This window comes from Helicoverpa armigera, chromosome 4, assembly GCF_030705265.1.
Source record: "Helicoverpa armigera isolate CAAS_96S chromosome 4, ASM3070526v1, whole genome shotgun sequence".
In the NCBI taxonomy this organism is placed as follows: Eukaryota; Metazoa; Arthropoda; class Insecta; order Lepidoptera; family Noctuidae; genus Helicoverpa; species Helicoverpa armigera.
The window spans coordinates 12,600,542-12,619,017 of NC_087123.1; the positions used below are offsets into that span (position 1 = coordinate 12,600,542).

General features: G+C 35.4%; 1 protein-coding gene across 1 annotated transcript in view; it reads left to right on the plus strand.

Annotated features, from left to right (window-relative positions):
- LOC135116782 (neuropeptide FF receptor 2-like) overlaps positions 1-18,476 on the plus strand; it is a 54,104-nt gene that overhangs the window by 16,804 nt on the left and 18,824 nt on the right. Inside the window, exons 2-5 of the mRNA XM_064034348.1 lie at positions 1,862-2,004; positions 7,229-7,455; positions 9,200-9,302; positions 13,881-13,978. Coding sequence (XP_063890418.1) covers positions 1,862-2,004; positions 7,229-7,455; positions 9,200-9,302; positions 13,881-13,978 — 571 coding nt within the window. The remainder of the gene's footprint in view (positions 1-1,861; positions 2,005-7,228; positions 7,456-9,199; positions 9,303-13,880; positions 13,979-18,476) is intronic.

Sequence of the window (18,476 nt, forward strand, 5' to 3'; positions counted from 1 at the left end):
CATAATCATTCATTCAGGCATATTTTAATGAACAGTTATTTGATACTACCTATCTGTTTTTCATAATTCCCATTAGGATAGGTATGTTTGATCAAAATTTTGTGAAAAGCAGTTTATTTAATTTATTGTTTGTCTCTTCCATATACTTATGAACATGTAAGATCAACTTGAATAATTCTATTCATTAGAAAGTTCTTGACTACATACGAGAGGAAGTATCATGACATTCAATTATCGTACTCATTACAAGATAGTTAGCAGAACTGTCAACATTTCCTTGTTTTCCCTTTATTAGATTTGTTGTACTTGCTATAAGATTCACGTGTGCCCCAAAATAGCTTAGTGTAATGGAATTTGGGTAACAATATTGCTCTGTTATGTACTTTTACGCTTACTTACTAACAATATAAGGGAACTTGTGAAGAGACTCGGTGGATAATTGCTTAAGCTGGTATTCCGAGAGACTCAACAAATCGCGTTTATCGTCCGCGGGCCGTTTGACGATCGTCACATACAACATTTCAATACCGTAACAAAATTACGTTGGTTCATGAGCGGCTGCAGCTTTCTTCCGAATTGTACCTTTATGCCGTCCCTGAACGAGAAGGTTGACCAGGAGTATGACTACCATACTGTTGGTCAAGCCTAAGTTCTAGTTCTAACTATTTGAAAGTATTGCCTACAAGTTTGTATTTCAGTTTTAAGTAGGTACTAATAGGAAATATTGAGATTGACTAATTACAACATAAAGTCTAGTATTCGATTGATTGCATAAAGATAAAAATTATAAGGCCGAAATCGTCAAAGAGTTGACCAGCTTTAGACGAATTTTCTGTGGATTATATTCATCCCACGTAGTAATTGTCTTGGGTTCAAAATTCGACCTTTAATTAACGATTCATAGCAATCTTCAGTCGAATAACTGCTCTTTTAATCTACTACATTATTAAAACAGATATACATTTTCATAGTCACTGAAATGAGACACAGAATTAATTGCGTTCAAAGAGTTAAATGATTACGTTTGTAATTATACTATTTGGTTTGGAATGAGTTCATGTAGCGCAATTACAACAATTTGTGAGTGTAACCTGGGAGTTTAAAATAGTTGAATTCAGCTGTATTGAATTTTGTTAGGTTATCTACTCTTGTAGCAGTGTATTTGAGTAAAGTGGCGAACCTTGGGGAAGGCCTTTGTCCAGCAGCGGAGGCCTTTCAGATGACACGATGACCACGATCCACTCTTCTTACCCATCATATTTTTAAATGTGGCTCATTTGAAATATAAACCGTGAATTAACGTAAGGTTTGCTTGAAGGTCAAGCATCTTCCTCACTGGGTTTCAGCCAAATGTTATTGCTTATTATACAGATCATGCATATACAACTAGGGTTAATTAACATCCATAGCATAAACACAGGTATGAAATTACATTTCACTTAAATAATAACAGGTTTGAAATTCAAATGTTGAACTATCTATGTAGTATCTAGTAGTTATAATACCTATGACATTTAACCAAAGTTATTGCAGTATGAGATAAGCTCAAAGATATTTATTGTAGGTGTGGTAACATTTAAGGTTTCGCAAACTATTATTCTAAGTAGTAGGTACTAATAGGAAAAACTACTGCAGGATCTTTAAAGGATCTCAAAAAATACCTACCCAAGAGGACATCGTACCCTCTTCTAACCATTTTGCCGTGCCCATCAGGGTTCATAATTGTGCCATCATTTTATATTTTCCACCTAATGCACATTATGGAATGCAATAAACGATATGATAATATTATGATAGAACATAATTTTATTAGTTTCCAAAGTAAAATTGTCTCGATACTCAAGTTCCAATTTTGTTGCAGTGTAACAAATATCTTCCTGGTGAACCTGTCTGCAGCCGACCTGCTGGTGACGAGCATCTGTATGCCGATCCAGCTCAGCAAGGCCATCACCCTCGTGTGGTTCTACGGGGAGACGGTCTGCAAGATTGTTAACTATATACAAGGTTTGTACATCAACTATATACTATACTAATATGTCCTCCTAGCCAATTATCGGCTACGGCGGCTGTTCTCATGTAAGGAGATTAGCCAACTGCGCAGGCATTAGTGCACAAGCATTTGCGCAGACTCAGGTGCACTCATTATTCCTTCACGCTCATGAGACGGCAATCTGATACGACCGGAAAGAGATCAGGCAGGACCGTCATTAACGTGCTCTCCGACAAGAGCACGTTATGCACGGGGATGTATCAATCATCAACTAGGCTCCGGGCTGAAAGTTTGCCTAACTTCTCATTTCCTCAATTCAATGGGGTTCAGCTCACGTTACTGAGGCAACCTGATATCCTTGTTAACAATTTTTTGATCGATACCGAAGCCCACTCATAATGTGAGCAACGCTTACCGCGGTCAGTACTTGGGTAGCTGACCACCTTATCATGACGAATACCTTCGTGATAAATTTAAGACTTGATGAGGGTCAAATTATTTATAACCTGCCAACTTGAAATATTTAAACAGTCGATTTAGTGATTGGCGTTTTATCGTGTGCGTGGGTGTTATGCGGGCTTTCCATCGTCAAAGATAATTAGCAATTCAGATGGCAAAAGTGCTACTGTTTATTTATTGTGTATTTTAAAGACTTATTATATTCGACCTAGTTCTGGACATAGATAGTTTAGATGACTTTATCAATTCTTACTAATACCTATTTTATATTATGCCAAAGAACTCTTATGTGTGTTGCGTTCTAAAAAGTCAATTACGGTAAAATTTGGCCTACGTATAGATCGTATCCTGGAGACGGAATACATTTCATCTGGCAGCGGCTTAAGTCCGCGAACGGGGTAGTAAATGCCTATATTAGTCCAAATAATATCCCAAAATTCATATCGCGAAAATATTACGATAATATTGAACACACCAATTGGAAACCGATCCAATTAACCCTACTCCCACCGCATTATTTAACGATGTTCAGCCAAACTTAATTCCGACACCTATCAATTATCGGAAGGGTTAAGGGTCTAATATTATCTAGTCTATCAACCCCCTGGGGTTAACAAACGGAATATATAGTCGGTCACGTTAATGAGGATATAAGACAGGTAAATTAATCGGGGCCTTTCCCAGGAGCCGTGTTTAATAGCTCACAAAGGTAATCATTATAAACCTGACAAATAACAGGGCTAAATCTTTTGGATAATTCATTTGCCTAGCCTTTTCCCAACTTTGTATGGTTGGCTTCCATTCTATTCTGCCCAATCTGGCCTCCTCAACCCAGATACCTGGGCAAGCCCCATAATATATTCTGGTTCTTACTGTGCACACAATTTAACGTGCCTTCCGCACTAAGGAAGAATGATGTCATGGAATAAGGAGGTCAGTCAACGGATTGCGTCAAGCGATGTGTGATGGATCTATCTAGGTGGCTGTTACTTAGCCACGAGCACCTTGAGATCCCAATTATTCTAAGAATATAATGAAAAGAATCAGAATCAGGTTTCAAAGAAGATATTTACTCAGGTATAAGTGACCTTTTTTTTTTTTTTGTCGCTGGGCTAAAAATGCTATTACGCATCCCCTTCCCGTCGGGGGACGGGAGAGGGGTATGTGGGACTCCCCGGTAAAGACGTTCCCGGTATACCCACTAAAAAGGCCCAGCGGCACTCCGACCTCGCCTGAGTGGAGGGGGTCTGGGAATCTATGGCATCCAGTCCCCCACCGGCGATTGCCCGCCTTACGGCAGGCCCCTCATGCCTCCCCCCAGTGGGGAGGGGTCCCTATGATGGCCGGAGCACAAGGGGCGGTCCTTGTGGTGCAGGCGGTGGCACCCCCGTGCCTGTCGCCCGCTGATCACCCCCCGGGGCGGATGGGGACGGACGTTGTGTTCGCCGTCTTCCACCCCTTCTTCGTCTGCGGTGCGGCGCCGCGAGAGGGTCGCTCTCCCGCACGCGCTCCGCCGACTCCTTCTGTGACATGACGTCCTCACAGAAGGAGGCCACCGCTTCCCATGCCTCCTCACTTCGCAGCATGGCAGCAATCACGCTGGGGAGCGAGAGGTCGTCCCCGACTACTGTCACCAGGGTGCGGCGGGGTTCAGTCCACGATGGGCACACCTCGAGTGTGTGCTCTGCCGTATCCACCTCGGCTTCACAGTGGTGGCACTGTGGAGTCTCCTCCCTCCCAATCCGATGCAGGTACGATCCGAAGCAGCCATGCCCGGACAGCACCTGCACCAGACGCATCGAGAGGCACCCGTGCCGCCGATCGAGCCATCCGTTCAGGACAGGCCCGATGGCATCCAACGTCCGGCGACCGAACGTTGCCGAGGCAAGGTCCTCGGCCCAGTGCCCAGTTATTACCTCCCTCGCTTCCTCCCGAACTTCTTCCCGTTCTATTGGGTCCGGGTGCCGGTCTAGAGCCCTCTGTGCTGCCTTCCAGTCGTACACTCTGGCGAGCACCCAAGCCTCGGTGAGGTTGACCGCAATGACCGCCTTAAGTACCTAGTAAATATTGGGTCAGATTATTTTTATATTATTTGGTTTATTAACAAATAAGGCGGCGACCTACTTCACCTTAGGCGTCATCGCTGTGATAAGAAACCAGGTGACTTATTTTCTTAGAGACAATAGTGAAATGTTTTACCCATAAAAGGTAAGATTATAACCAACAAGCCTAAATACACATAAATTAGCTTTTTCAATCAGCCACACCACACTATGGGACGAATAATTTATTTTTATGATAACTATGTTAGGTATAATGGCATATTTAAGTGTATAATTATTTATGTATCACAGAATTAACACTAACTTAGATTATTAGTTTGGCTAAAGCTTCGCGTTAGTAACACACAGGTATAGTTTTAATATTTAAAATAGGTTTAGGGAGTTTGCATAGTATCATAGCCTAAGCTAACTCTATGGAAAACTTTCCTGTCATCTATATAAGTTGTTAGCACTTTCTGACAGGTCTATTATAGGTTAATAATGTTGAACTAGGATACGTAGACTGATGTTCAATTAATATAACTTTACTAATATGGGAAGTTTTAATTAATTCCTGATAAGCCAAAATCCAATTATGTAGGTAAGTCATGTAGGCTGCTACTATTCATGAAAATGTTTTCAAACTATTAATGATATTAATTCTAGAAACATATAATACACGTATCACACATTTGGTTTCATAAAGCAATAAATACTTTTTATTTTCTGTAAAATTACAATTTGAATTTGTCTCCCTCTTAAGAGGATAAATAATACAACTAAGCAAAAAAATACATTTTCAAAATAAGAAAAAACACTTATTGGGACAGACAAATGAAGAAAACACTTAAATAATGTGACCAATATATTTTTACGGACAAAAGCTGTTCTATCTAATAAAAATCGGCTTTTGTGACAAAAGAGAAAAACATTGTGTTCAAATAGAGGAATCGTGACAAATTAACCAAAGAAAGGTTTCAGAACTTTTATACATTCTTTTGACAAGTTTCTCAAAGGAAAAAATCCCCATGAAAAGAAAAAGCCATAATTTGCAAAAGAATTCAAGGGTGGTTTAAGGATAGATTAATGGTCTCTAAAAAGGAGGAAGTTATCAATTTGACATAACCAAAAGAAAATTATGTAATTCCACCCTAAATGAGTTTTTAATTTATGGTATTTTTAAGGAATTTTAAGTCATCGCTGTCCCAAATTGTGATTAGTAGTCATATTTTCTTCCTTAATACTGGCACGGCTCTTATCTACTGCCTATTTTTTTTCCAATGACTACAAAGCGTGAGTTAGTACCTACTGAGCATACAAGTTGTAAGATGTAGAAGTCTAATAAGTAATAGTTACCGAGATACATATTAGTCCTAACTAAGACAAAATAAGACGTTCTAACTTATTTTACACTAAATTCTACTCAAAGGAATAATTCAGTGAGAAAACGGTCCAAAATACTTTTACTTTCAGTCTTGGCAAAATAATGGATACAGCAATAAACCTATCTTCGTGTTCATCAACATCTCTTCTCATAAAACGTGTGTCGGCACGGAATAGTTTACGACTTGTAATAAGAACAGCTGATCTAATGGCTTTCTGGTTTAACGGTGGCAATTAATTTCACTTGTTGCTATGTACCAACAAAGCTACTTTAGCAGCCAGGCGCTTCAGAGCACCCACACATACAAACCTCTGTGGCCGTAAAGAATTCAAGACGATTTACGAGGACTCGCTATAATTTCTTATAAGTCTTCACGTGTGTATGGAAGGTAAGTGTGTGTGCGTGCATTGATCACGAATTGTGGGAAGTTTATTGAATGCTCGTAGGTACCTTTCAAGGTTTAGTACGGCAATCAACGTCACTTGTTGCTTCATATATTATACGCTTTGTTTAAGGGCCCGTTTGACGTCAGTTGGGTTTTATGAGTCGTTCTGAACTGGTACTAATTCATAGACTAGGTGATAATGTTCTAATGAAAATGGTTTGGTTCGAAAAGTAATATCAGATACTTCTTTCTATTTATTTTTTGCTGGATTTCCGTCTTTATCAGACCCATAATAAAATTATGTAAGGAAATATAACTGAGTCATTAATTATTTTCATTTCAGTACCTACATGTTGTTGGGGAGTTTGTTAAACCACATCCCTTTGCCAACAAAACCACATAGGAAGTGGTGAACGCTGGTGTTACGCAAACAATATTTTTCGTTTGCCCGAATCAAATAAAAATCGAAACACAGTTTGAAACCGTTTGAAACAAATAGGTGGTTCGCGCTTTTGTTATGCTTCGTTTTTCTTTCATAGAGAGTAACATTTTGTTTGAACCACCAGAGGGATAAAAACTGCAAAACTGATTTAAAAAATCTTTCGCTGTTAGGAACCTACACTATTCTAAGCTGACATACCTACATCATATTTTGTTAATTTTTGCGAAGTAATTTCCATAGGACGCTCATGACATCGATACCTGAAGTTCCAAAAACACTGCCCATTTTTAAAACGCTTACATTTGCTTCACTTGTAACTATGTACGTAAGAAAATCTAGGAATCTTAATTTGACCCACTTCCCGGTCTTTGATAAGATGGTCTGAGTCCTGTTGACAATCACGTCACTGCAAATCCAAAATGGCGGCCTCCCCAAGATGGCGGACACGCTGTATAGAATCAAAATCAAAGCGTGTTTTTTACTTTTTAAAACTATTATGTTTTTTTAATCCTTCTTTTTGTTTCAGGAGTAGCAGTAGCAGCCAGCGTGTTCACAATCACAGCGATGTCAGTGGATCGATGGCTGTCCATCTCCCCCGAGCCTCGGCTGAGGCCACCGGGGAGAAAGCAGGCTTTACTCCTATTACTGTTACTGTGGTGTGCAGCACTCCTCATCTTCATACCTTTGCTGATGGTGGCCACGGTCAGGCGGGAGCCCGTGCCTATTATTTCGAAGGCCTTGAGGAATATATCGGTATGTATTGTTTGGTGGTAAATGTGCCAAGTAGACTAATGTGTGTAAATCTTAAGTCTTGGCTGTGTGCAATCCAATCGGATTGCAAGGAGGTCCTAATTCTCCTACTGCTTCATGGTAACCCATAGTCTGGACAATGGAAAGCCATCAGTGATTTAAGAAAGAAAATATTTTGAAGGGTATTTAGAAAAGCGACTGGTGGTTTGATAAAGCAATATTTACAGATATAATTTCTAAATAACAAGCAAAAAGATTTACTAAAACACATTCTCTATTACAAACAATATCTATTTAATTACTTACACATAACTATGTACTTGAAACCGTGTAATTAAAGCGCTAAAACTTGGATCTTCAAACAAAACTTATTAAAGCATCGCTTTATACTATCAACTTCTATAAATGAACTACCCGAACATAACTTCGTAAAGTAAATAACTAACTTAACATAGAAATATAATATTGATATAACTTCATTTCGCTTGATGTTATTGGCAAACTTAGTTTAGCATTTCAATGTATATTTCTAATGAATAGTTCGAAAAAGTCGGTAAATTGGAAGCCATACATAGCATTTTGATACACTTTGAAAATTGGTATATACAAACAGCGTTACATTAAGTACACAAACCTAAAATTAATCTATACTTCTACACTAATATTATTAAGAGGAAAACTTTATTTGTTTTTTTTGGTTGTAATGGATAAACTCAAAAACTACTGGACCGATTTTAAATATTCTTTCACCATTAGAAAGCTATATTATCTGCGAGTAACATAAGCTATATTTTATCCCGGTGCGGGCAGTAGCTCCCACGGGACGCGGGTGAAACCGCGGGAAAACGGCTAGTCTACCATAAACAGCTTGTAAGAAATAAAACACATAAAAAATTGGTCCTCATTGCTGTCACTCATTAATGTACTCAAAAGGCTGGCAACATTGCCACTTCTGTGGAAAATGTTGTGGGTTGTTAAGCTTTGGTCTACGCTATTAATGTACACTTAATATACTGTTTGTTTTCCCAAATAAATGAATAAATGCTTAATCAAATTGAATATTGCGTAATTTTGTCCCAGAAAATAAACTCAAGCAAGATTATTTTTACTTTTTGATATTACCTAGCTACATTATTATATTGGTTCTAATTTAAGATATCAAGTTATAATTTAATATGTAAGATAGATTTTTCTAGGCTAGTAAACATGACTAAACATACCTATATTAATATTCGTATTCGTTATATTTATAACATCAACATAATACATTAAATAATTCATGTTAGGAGTAAAGTTCTAGAGTGAGAGTAATTGGAAGTATTACTATGCAATGAAACGATATTGAGCATAGAAAATATTTATTCTAATACTTATAGATAGTAATATGAGATTTTTAATATATAGGAGATTTTATTAGATTATCTCTCGTATGTACCTACGTACTAAAAATAAGTATAGGTAAGTAGATAATATCCATAAGTCCGTAAGAATCTTTGTATGATAATTGTGAGAAGTGTCATGAAATTATCATTCATAATTTATCTCTGATAAATATGAAAATGGAAAATGAAAACATCTTTTCCTGTAGCGATTTCCACTGTCACCATTTTGCAACAGATCTACAAACACTCTCATTAAGATTTTATTTTACCAACCTTTTTACATTGTTCATTCTAAGATCTCTTGTCCAATAAACGTAAATGATATTGTACTATTTGAAATAGCTAAATCGTATAATTTATTTTAGATAGAAACGAGAGACGTCCACTTCTGCACGGAGGAGTGGCCCGGACTTGATCGCAAGAAGCAGTTCGGGATGCTCAGCTTCACACTAGTTTATGCTATACCTGGTGAGTATGTAACAGTATATATATGAGTACATAGAAACCATGTAAACACACCAGCACATCAAGCTATTACAATCCTGTTGACATTTGAGATAGATTTCAACTTTGATCTCCAAAGTATAAAATCTTAAATGTTCATTGGAAACATTTTACAGATATTGTAGAAGCTTGAAACGCTATGGTCTGCTGGTGCTAATATTACATTAGCATTAGTTAGTTTCATAGAAAAGTTTGATTGAAAAAAGTCAATTTATTTGCTCATTATCACGGATTTACCCGCGATCTTACCGCATCTGCATCAATAGTACTAGTAGCGCTCATGCAAAGAAACAAACTCTTCAACTTTATAATAGCACGAAAGTTTTAGTTGTAATAAGTTACGTTTACTAAATAAAAAAGCTCAACGATAATATTTGAAGAGAGTATGAAAACTTGAACATTTATTCATATTTAAATAACCTTTTAGAAGGTTCCCTCTTCAATTAATAGTATCTTTCTAGGAAGCTATGCCCGCGTAGGTTTAAAAGTATAACACGGGCGGCATTTTACACCCAAAAAGTGTCCCAAATTATAAACATTTTTCTTAAAATGTTTCTTCTTTTTCCTCAAAGCTCAATTAGTTCTCCATTAAACCAATATTTATTTACTCGACGCTTTTAATACAACATTTTTTTCTTGTTGCTTAATTTATTATTTATTAAAGTGTCGTCAACAGAAATCCGAATGCCTTCATTTTCAGGTGCCCATTTTGGGAAATTAATTCAATAAATTAAGGTATGGGAACATCATTGAATTATGTAATACCTTTTTGCTTAGGAACAGGAAGATTGTTTTAGAAATACTACGACATTTTTGCTTACTTCTCAATAATGTAGTTAAGGTAAATAGATTAAGACATAAATTGTCCAATAATAAAAACCAAAACTGTTCATTTATAAGTCAAGGCTCATATAAAACGTCACACAATCACAGTTCCAAACTGTGTGAGTCTAGCTATAAAATTATACAGTTCATATTTGCTAGGGAAGCCACAAATGCAGAAATGTGTAGTTAGCGCTATATGTATATTATTTTTACTAGCTTCAACACACGGTACAACTCGGTTAAAAAGTTAAAAACCTTCAATGATAAATGGGCTATCTAGCGTGCATGAATTTTTCTTCGTCTTTTACTCGTCAGTTTTATAAAGCTACTATAGTATTAGTATTGGTAATGAATAAAAATAAAGTCGAAATATTCCACTTTTTATTTAATAAAATTAATTGGGCTTGTTATGATACATACTCTGGGAAGCTAAAGAAAATTATAATGATAACGTGAATGATAAATTACGGACACTAAGTTCCATTAATCTCCTTCAAACCGTTTTTGACTTTATCCATTCCTTATTCCAACAATACCAAACGATTAACTATGATCCTAATAAAAACAGACTTGTCTTTTGTTGATAACAAAACGTAGGCTCCATGGAAATTAAACGTAACTGGGTTAGTAATAGTGAGTAAGAAAAAATGGCGCCACAGCAATACATAATTATTATGAAACAAATACCTGCGCCGTTATTTGACTATCCTTACGAAATTAACTCAAAAACGACTAAAGAATTTTGATGCACTTTTTACAAACAGAGATTATAGATTCACGAAGTCAGAGTGTACCTATGACTAATCTGTTATTAAAACTAACAAAATACTGATCCATGTAAAAAGAAAATGAACGGTCCTTACTTAAAAAGCCAGATGCCTAGCCGAACGCTAAAAGGTCGCTTCTAAGAAAACACTTCTGACTTTCTCACGAAACACCCTTTGGAGGGTAATACCCTATGACCGAAACATTCGGAATTGTAACTATTTTCAATATCATATGGCGGAACTTTTCCGTTCTTATTGGTTTTTATCGTTATGTTTACATGAACCCCATAACATTTGAATAGTAATGTAATAGTGTGTTAGGAAAAGGCAGCTTTTTCAATGTTTGTGAATTTATTTGGCAATGGATTTATTATTATATGGTACATTGCTTTCATGGACGTATTTTTTTATTTTTTAGCTAAACATTTCAGTCATCAATGAGTATTTTTTTACCCACCTAAAATATAATTATTTACCTATTGATAACTTAATAATTTGATTAAAATTACTTGATAATAAGCTATAGTAAAAAGTTAACGTAAAGATTTGTGTATCACTAAAATGACGATCCTAGCAATAAAAAACAACTATATATCACAAATATTTTCTAAAATAAAATAACTGAAAAATACGATTATCAAACTTATAAATCAATCAAAACTGAATCACCTAATAGGTACTTATACGAACGTTCACATTGTAAATCCTAATACTAAAATAAACGAAATAAGCACTTTCTATGCGAAACAGAGGCATCGTCTGCCAATAAACATTCACTTGAAACAACAAAGGATTTCTTCTGCAGTGGCAAATCTATCATTTATTCGAACGATGCGATTTTGTTCCAAATCTTATTCTTTTGTGTGTAAATGAGAACTATATTGCTATGATTCATAGTGATAATGGTAATATAGAAAATGTATATATTGGTTCGCGCTAGAAGCTGGCTTTCATCCCATTTTACACCTCCTAACATCTTAGAGAATAAAATGATACATAGAGAGACTTGGCACATTTCATATGTCTGTTCTTGGTCTTTATAATCTATAACATTATATAACATGTGGAGGTTTGGATTAACTTTACATAAATAATATTACAGCTCATAAACCAGCAAAATAGGAATTATGTACAGGATATAATAAATAAAAAATTATAAGCTCCCATTTACGTCTGTATAAAGGAAACATACGTAAAACATATATGTTCTTTTTATCTTAGAGCAGATAGCAGTTTTTCAGGATGCGGGTGAAACCGCAGGCGAGAGGTAGTTTCACATACGATTTCTCCACTAGCCATTGCCAAACGTTCTGCTATTGACAATGGATTCTCAACAGCTTTCAGAGTTTAATGGTTACTCACGTTTGTTGGAAAATGTTCGGGAGTTCTGCAAATTGCTATGTAGCAAGCTTTCAAGCTGAGATACGTAGATAGTTGCTTGTTGCAATCAATGTAGTCTTTCGAGGAAACGTTGACTGCTATATAGGAATACAGCTATATACGTTTAACATTTAATATTGTTTATTGATTTCACTATTGTGGTTAGTCTTTTCACATTCCTTTTGTTTGAAAAGGGCATTATTCATTTTCATGTGCATTTCCTCGTACTTTATTCTTCTGTTTTATTCATATTTTTTAAATGTATATTCTCTTTTGTTTGTGTCCTACGTGTCTTTCTGTCAACACTAATTTTACTTTGGATTATTCAAAAATACCAATACATTTTTGTTCTCCATTTCATGTAAGCTCCCACAATGTTTATTTTTAGAGCGCTTTCATACTGGTTTTCCGCTGGGTTTTCCCGTACAATAGCCAATTGTGAGGGCGTGTACAATTAACAACCTCTGTGCAAAAGACGACGTACAAAACTGAGAGACGGACTTATCGCCTGTATTTATGCCCTAGAGGAGCAATTACTAGACTGAAACCTGCAATTTTCCTATCATACGGTCGTCCTTAGTTTTTGTTCCAGCGTTATTAACTCAGTTTCCACACGTGGTATTACCCAGTTGCCCTGGAAATCACTTCATGCAAAAAGATATAAACTTCATATGCTTCTTACTGAATGAGGTATTTAACACTGAAATCATTTTCTGATCGGACCTGTAGTTACAAATACGGCATTCAACCAAACAAACAAACTCTTCTAGCGTTATTACATAGCATGGTATACATATATAGTTTTAGAAGTGAAGACTTGTAATTGGCTGTCAGTTAGTCACACAATTAACTATTATATGTACTTAGCTGTAAGTCTTCCATACTCATAAATAAATAAATAAATATATGTATGTGACACAATGATTTTTCAAATTCGATTAGAAATCCCACAGGTTATATACTTCTTTCAAGTAATTCTTCAGCTTCAAAATAGATTAGATGAAATAGATTACAATGCAGCATTCAAATTGAAATTGACACTCAAATCACGTTAATACTTTTCACATCCCATAAATCTTTCGATACTTGGAACATTAATATTAATGTCTCTTCATTATAATAATTGTCAATAATCACTCATTGTTGATAGCTTCGATGAGATATTGACCTTGAGTTCAAACATTAATTATGAACGTAGGATGTAGAGTTGAGAGGGTATTCCCCTTGTACATTGACGTTGGATTTATTTGGTTATTCCTCTTGTTTTAAATCAATGTTCGTTGTTGGTAGTTATTTTTGAACTGTTCCTCACGGATTGAAAATTAACCTCTTACTGCTTAAAGTTATCAGTTAGTAAAATGACTTTTTATAAGCTTACTGGTGATTATAGATATTTTCACCAGTTTGCTATGAATAGTACTTAACCGCAAAACTTATTTAATTGTAGGCATAGCAGATATCTTAATTTTGTTCATTATTCTGGCACAAGATTGTGTTCGCATATGACCAAGTTTATATGTTTAATAACCTTTCCCTTATATTTTTTACTAAACTATCCCTTTATTTCTAGGTTCAATAACAATAATGTCGTACGCATGCATGGGGCGCACGCTGTGCTCGGTGCGGCCTCCGTTCGACATCGACGAGGGGAACGTCAGCATGCAACAGGTTTGTACCTAGTTAAACTGTTATTACGTTACTGCACGAAATTATGTATACGGGCCTAAGAGCCTGCGCTGCCTTAAGCCGGCTACCAAATCGGATGATGGCAGGGGGCATCACTAGCTTATATGAATTAAGGAAAATACATTAACCTTTCAATTCAGACAGAGCTTTTTAAGTAATAGTGATGTTCATTTTAAAAGTGTTACCTCGACCTTCTTACTCAGTTCCACGAATAATTTTCAATGATCATTCACACACGACGATATTACAATTACCTACAAGCCTTATTTTCCTATTTCCTATGAGTGTTAAGCAAATTTTGTCATTATTCGAGAGCATTAATGTTCAATTTCGCTTGGCTTAAAAGCTTCCGATTTTTCAGTAAGATTGCTCCGATCATTATGTGCCATAATTTAAAAATAATAAAACAATGCTGATAAGCTGATTACAGACCGCTATAGTAATTTGAGACGTTTCGTTGGTAAAATGACTTTATTTTTCAACGGTATTTTACAAACCATTTTGAATTTATGAAAATATTTTTCAAGCAAGAATTCTTGTTTATTCTGTGAGCTCGCTACGTGACACGCTCATAATTACAAACTCCAGTTTCTCCAGAAAATACCTAAAACTTACGTAATAAGAGTTTACATCACAGAAAGTAACCAAAAAAACCGGTCAGCTACGAGTCTGGCTCGCGCAAGAAAGACTCCGTACTACGTATATAAAACGCACAAAAATACGGTTGTTGCGTAGGAGCCCCCTAAAATATTGATCTTATACTACTTTTCAGTATGTTTTGTTACACTGAAATTAGGAATACATCATTTGTGAAAACTTCAACTGTCTAGCGATTATGGTTCATGAGATACAAAGCCTGATGAGGGACGAACATCGAAGTCTTGGTGATAGTGGACTGTTTTAAGTTGTGGTTACGGAACCCTAAAAACTTTATGTAACCCGAAGTAGCACATTTTTGTGACACGTAATACTTTGTAAAATTGAAACCATTTTTCGTGTTTCTTCTAAAACATCTGGCTGTTAGCGTAAACGATTTCTAACACATACACATACCTACTTTTACATGAAATGTTTGGGTAATAAAGAAGGTTGTTTACAAACACGCCGACAGGGTGTCGCTTTAACGTAGTTTTTACGAAAACATCGTTTGAAGTTTCAAGAAGGAATGCTAATGTTATTATAGTCCAGTAAAATCGGCGTTTAACAGCAAACATGTATATTACTTTATCTTGACAACGAGAGAAAGAATATCAAAGCTAAGGTCCCAGTTTATTGTTTGGCATTCCAACTTTCCAAGATTTTGTTCTAGCTTCTGCCAATTTTGAATAGCTAAGTTCCTAAGCTTAGCTTAGTTTCTAAGAACAGTATTAATAAGATTTTGTATGTCAAAACGAATTCTTCCTGATTTTCCTGACAGGTTTTCTGCAAAATCTTTTGTCTATTTGCTTTGTACTTCTGGAAGTTTCAAAGGTTAACAAGAATTACATAGAAAAATATCTAAATGCAAATGAGTTGCTTTTAGCTTGATTAAGAAAAGCTTACGTGGAATTAAACCGTGGAAATGTAAATAAAGGTTCGATTGTTATTTTTATACATATTACATTTCTGATAAAAATAGAAACACGGCTAGCTAGCAGCTGCTTAGAGAGTTCAAGTTTATACTTTATAGTGTGTTATCGCCTTTCGAATTGTCTCTGAACTTATGTATTTGAATCAGGATCCGATTTTTTTTATTTAGCCTATGCTGTCCCAATGTTGGGCAAAGGCCTCCCCCGTACGTAGCCTTCAATTAATATCTATAGATCGCTTTCTGTGCCCAGTCCGATAAAAATATGAATGCCAAAATATTATGTAGGTACTGGCCGTTGTCCCGCAGTTTCGCCCGCGTCTCGTGGGAACTATTGCCTATCAACTTGTATAGTTTTTGGTTTTTGATTTTCCAACAGTGAAAGAATTTTAAAATCAGTTCGTTTGCTTCGAGCAATAATTCAAACAAACAAAGAAAAAAATGTTTTCCTCTCTATTATATTATTAGTTTAGATAAAAATATATTGTATGTGCAACATACATATAAATTTAATTTCATTCATAACTAACGAGAGGCTACTCAAATTAATAGAAGCCGCGAGTAGAAGTTAGTCATTAGATAAAGTTAGAATTAAATTCATGGACTTTGCAGTATGCAAAATACTCCCAATGGAAGGTTCTGAAATGTTGTAAAGATTGCTTGCATTAACTCTGCAGCTGTGGTTTGTGTATAAAGCTAGATCCTTGGGGAAATATACAATTTTTGCCAAAGCATTTGAATTTCAAATTCTTTATCATTTGGTTGTGTTATTTGCCTAATGATGATTTGGAGGTTGCAGTCTGTTTTAAAAATATATTGTGGGTTCGAAATATGTTACCTATTATTTATTTATTCATCTTAAAAACACGTTAACTTTGCAGGTTCACTTAGAATCTACGACAGGACCTATCATTTTATAATTTTCTGAGTCTAAAGCGAGTGGGTGGACTGTTAGTAGGTAGTTAAAACTTTGTTATAAACATAGTTTATATTCGTCCCTTTTTAAAGGAGAAAAATGTACGAAGATTCTTTATACAGTATAATAAAAAAACTAACATGTTATATGAAATTAAATAATGGTTATTGTGTGAACATGAGTAGACTGAGCAGAATAAAAAATAGAATAATGTTCAGCTGACTATTAATAGAGTTAGGAATAAATACGAAATAACTCAGGTGTGTGTTTTAGTTTAGTTCGTTGTTGTGATACATTGTGGATTTAGCACCCACACAATGTTTTTAGATAGGTATCAAACAATGTTTACTTTTATATAAATACACATAGAACTAAATACAAAAACTTGGTTGGATTTTACGGGTTCCCAAAATGAAAAGCTAAGATTATGCTAGTCTTCGCTATTCTTCGACCCGTCCGTCTATCACTAAGCTGTTTCCCATGAATCGTGGTACTTCGACAGATGTGTCCACCTCTAGGACGATTGAGACTGTCAGATTTCTATTTTACATGATAATTATTATAGAGTCTAAATATCACATTTTGACTCCAATATGATACAACGTGATCGTAGGAAAAAAACGAGAAATTTTGATCCGCAGAAATATATCGTCTCATTTTTATTTTTATGTATAAAACGTGAGGTTTTTTCTACCAGTACTCGTTAGTCGTTAAAATAAATCTCATTATATAAATGAGTATGTCTTAATAATGCCAAATCTAAAAAGGTCGGAGTTTTATTTTATATTTAGTATTGTTCTCGTTTATAATAAAATCTGAATATTTCTGGGTTGAATATACACACATACATAGTACAACAGATATGTATTACGAAATCAAATAACTTTGAATATTTAATAAGCGGTAACATTATAATAGTGAGAGAAAAATATGCCAACAATGTAGGCAAATTGGAAAATTATTTGTTTAGTTAAAACGCATCGCAAACGCAACGCTTAAAAACTTTTTTACAAAAAAATTAAACCGACTTCCCAAAACACTAAAAAGCAAAAAAAAACTAATTTTAGGTGCATCGGCCTAGAAGTCGGTGTCTAATGGATGTTACTAAGTTAATTTTGCCACCGACTTCTAGGCCGATGCACCTAAAATTAGTTTTTTTTTTGCTTTTTAGTGTTTTGGGAAGTCGGTTTAATTTTTTTGTAAAAAAGTTTTTTATTTACTGTTTTTCAGTGATACGAATAGTTGTCAATATCCATATAAGTGGGAAGTTCTCATCAATACAAAGAATATAGGTTCAAATACGAGGTATTTTACATATTCAGTTGTCGAGTTCCCTCGACTTTCTCTAGTCTCCATCATCAGGTCAGCTCCAAACCTTCACTGTTGCAAAGGTCTTGTCAATACAAATAATTTAAGCCCAAACACGAGGTAGTTTACATATTCAGTTGTCGAGTTCCCTCGGCCCTCTCTGGTCTCCATCATCAGGTCAGCTCCAAATCTTCACTGTTGAATAGAGCTTTTAAGCATACACCTGAGTATCAAGTTTTTACCCTATGTATGCCTACAACTTTCGAAGGTTGCCCTCGATTTTACAGGGTTTCCATCATCAGATCCTGACCTGATGACTATGGGACCAACTGGCAGCTATTCCGAGTCGAACAAAAAAAGAATCACGTAAATCGGTCTATAAACCTCGGAGTAATCGATGTACATACATAGAAAAAAAAAAAACATACCGGCCGAATTGATAACCTCCTCCTTTTTGGGAAGTCGGTTAAAAATACATTTGATATAATAAAATAAATAACAGTATATAATAATAATTTCCCACAGTGAAACATCAATCAAATTAAACTTAGAACTGTACAGACCCACAACTTAGTTAATTATTCTACTTTATAAACTTATGTCGAATATTTCACAAGCAAAGCTCCATAATTCCCTGAATAGTACTTACTACATATTATTTATAGTATAACAGTAATTCATATTGTTCA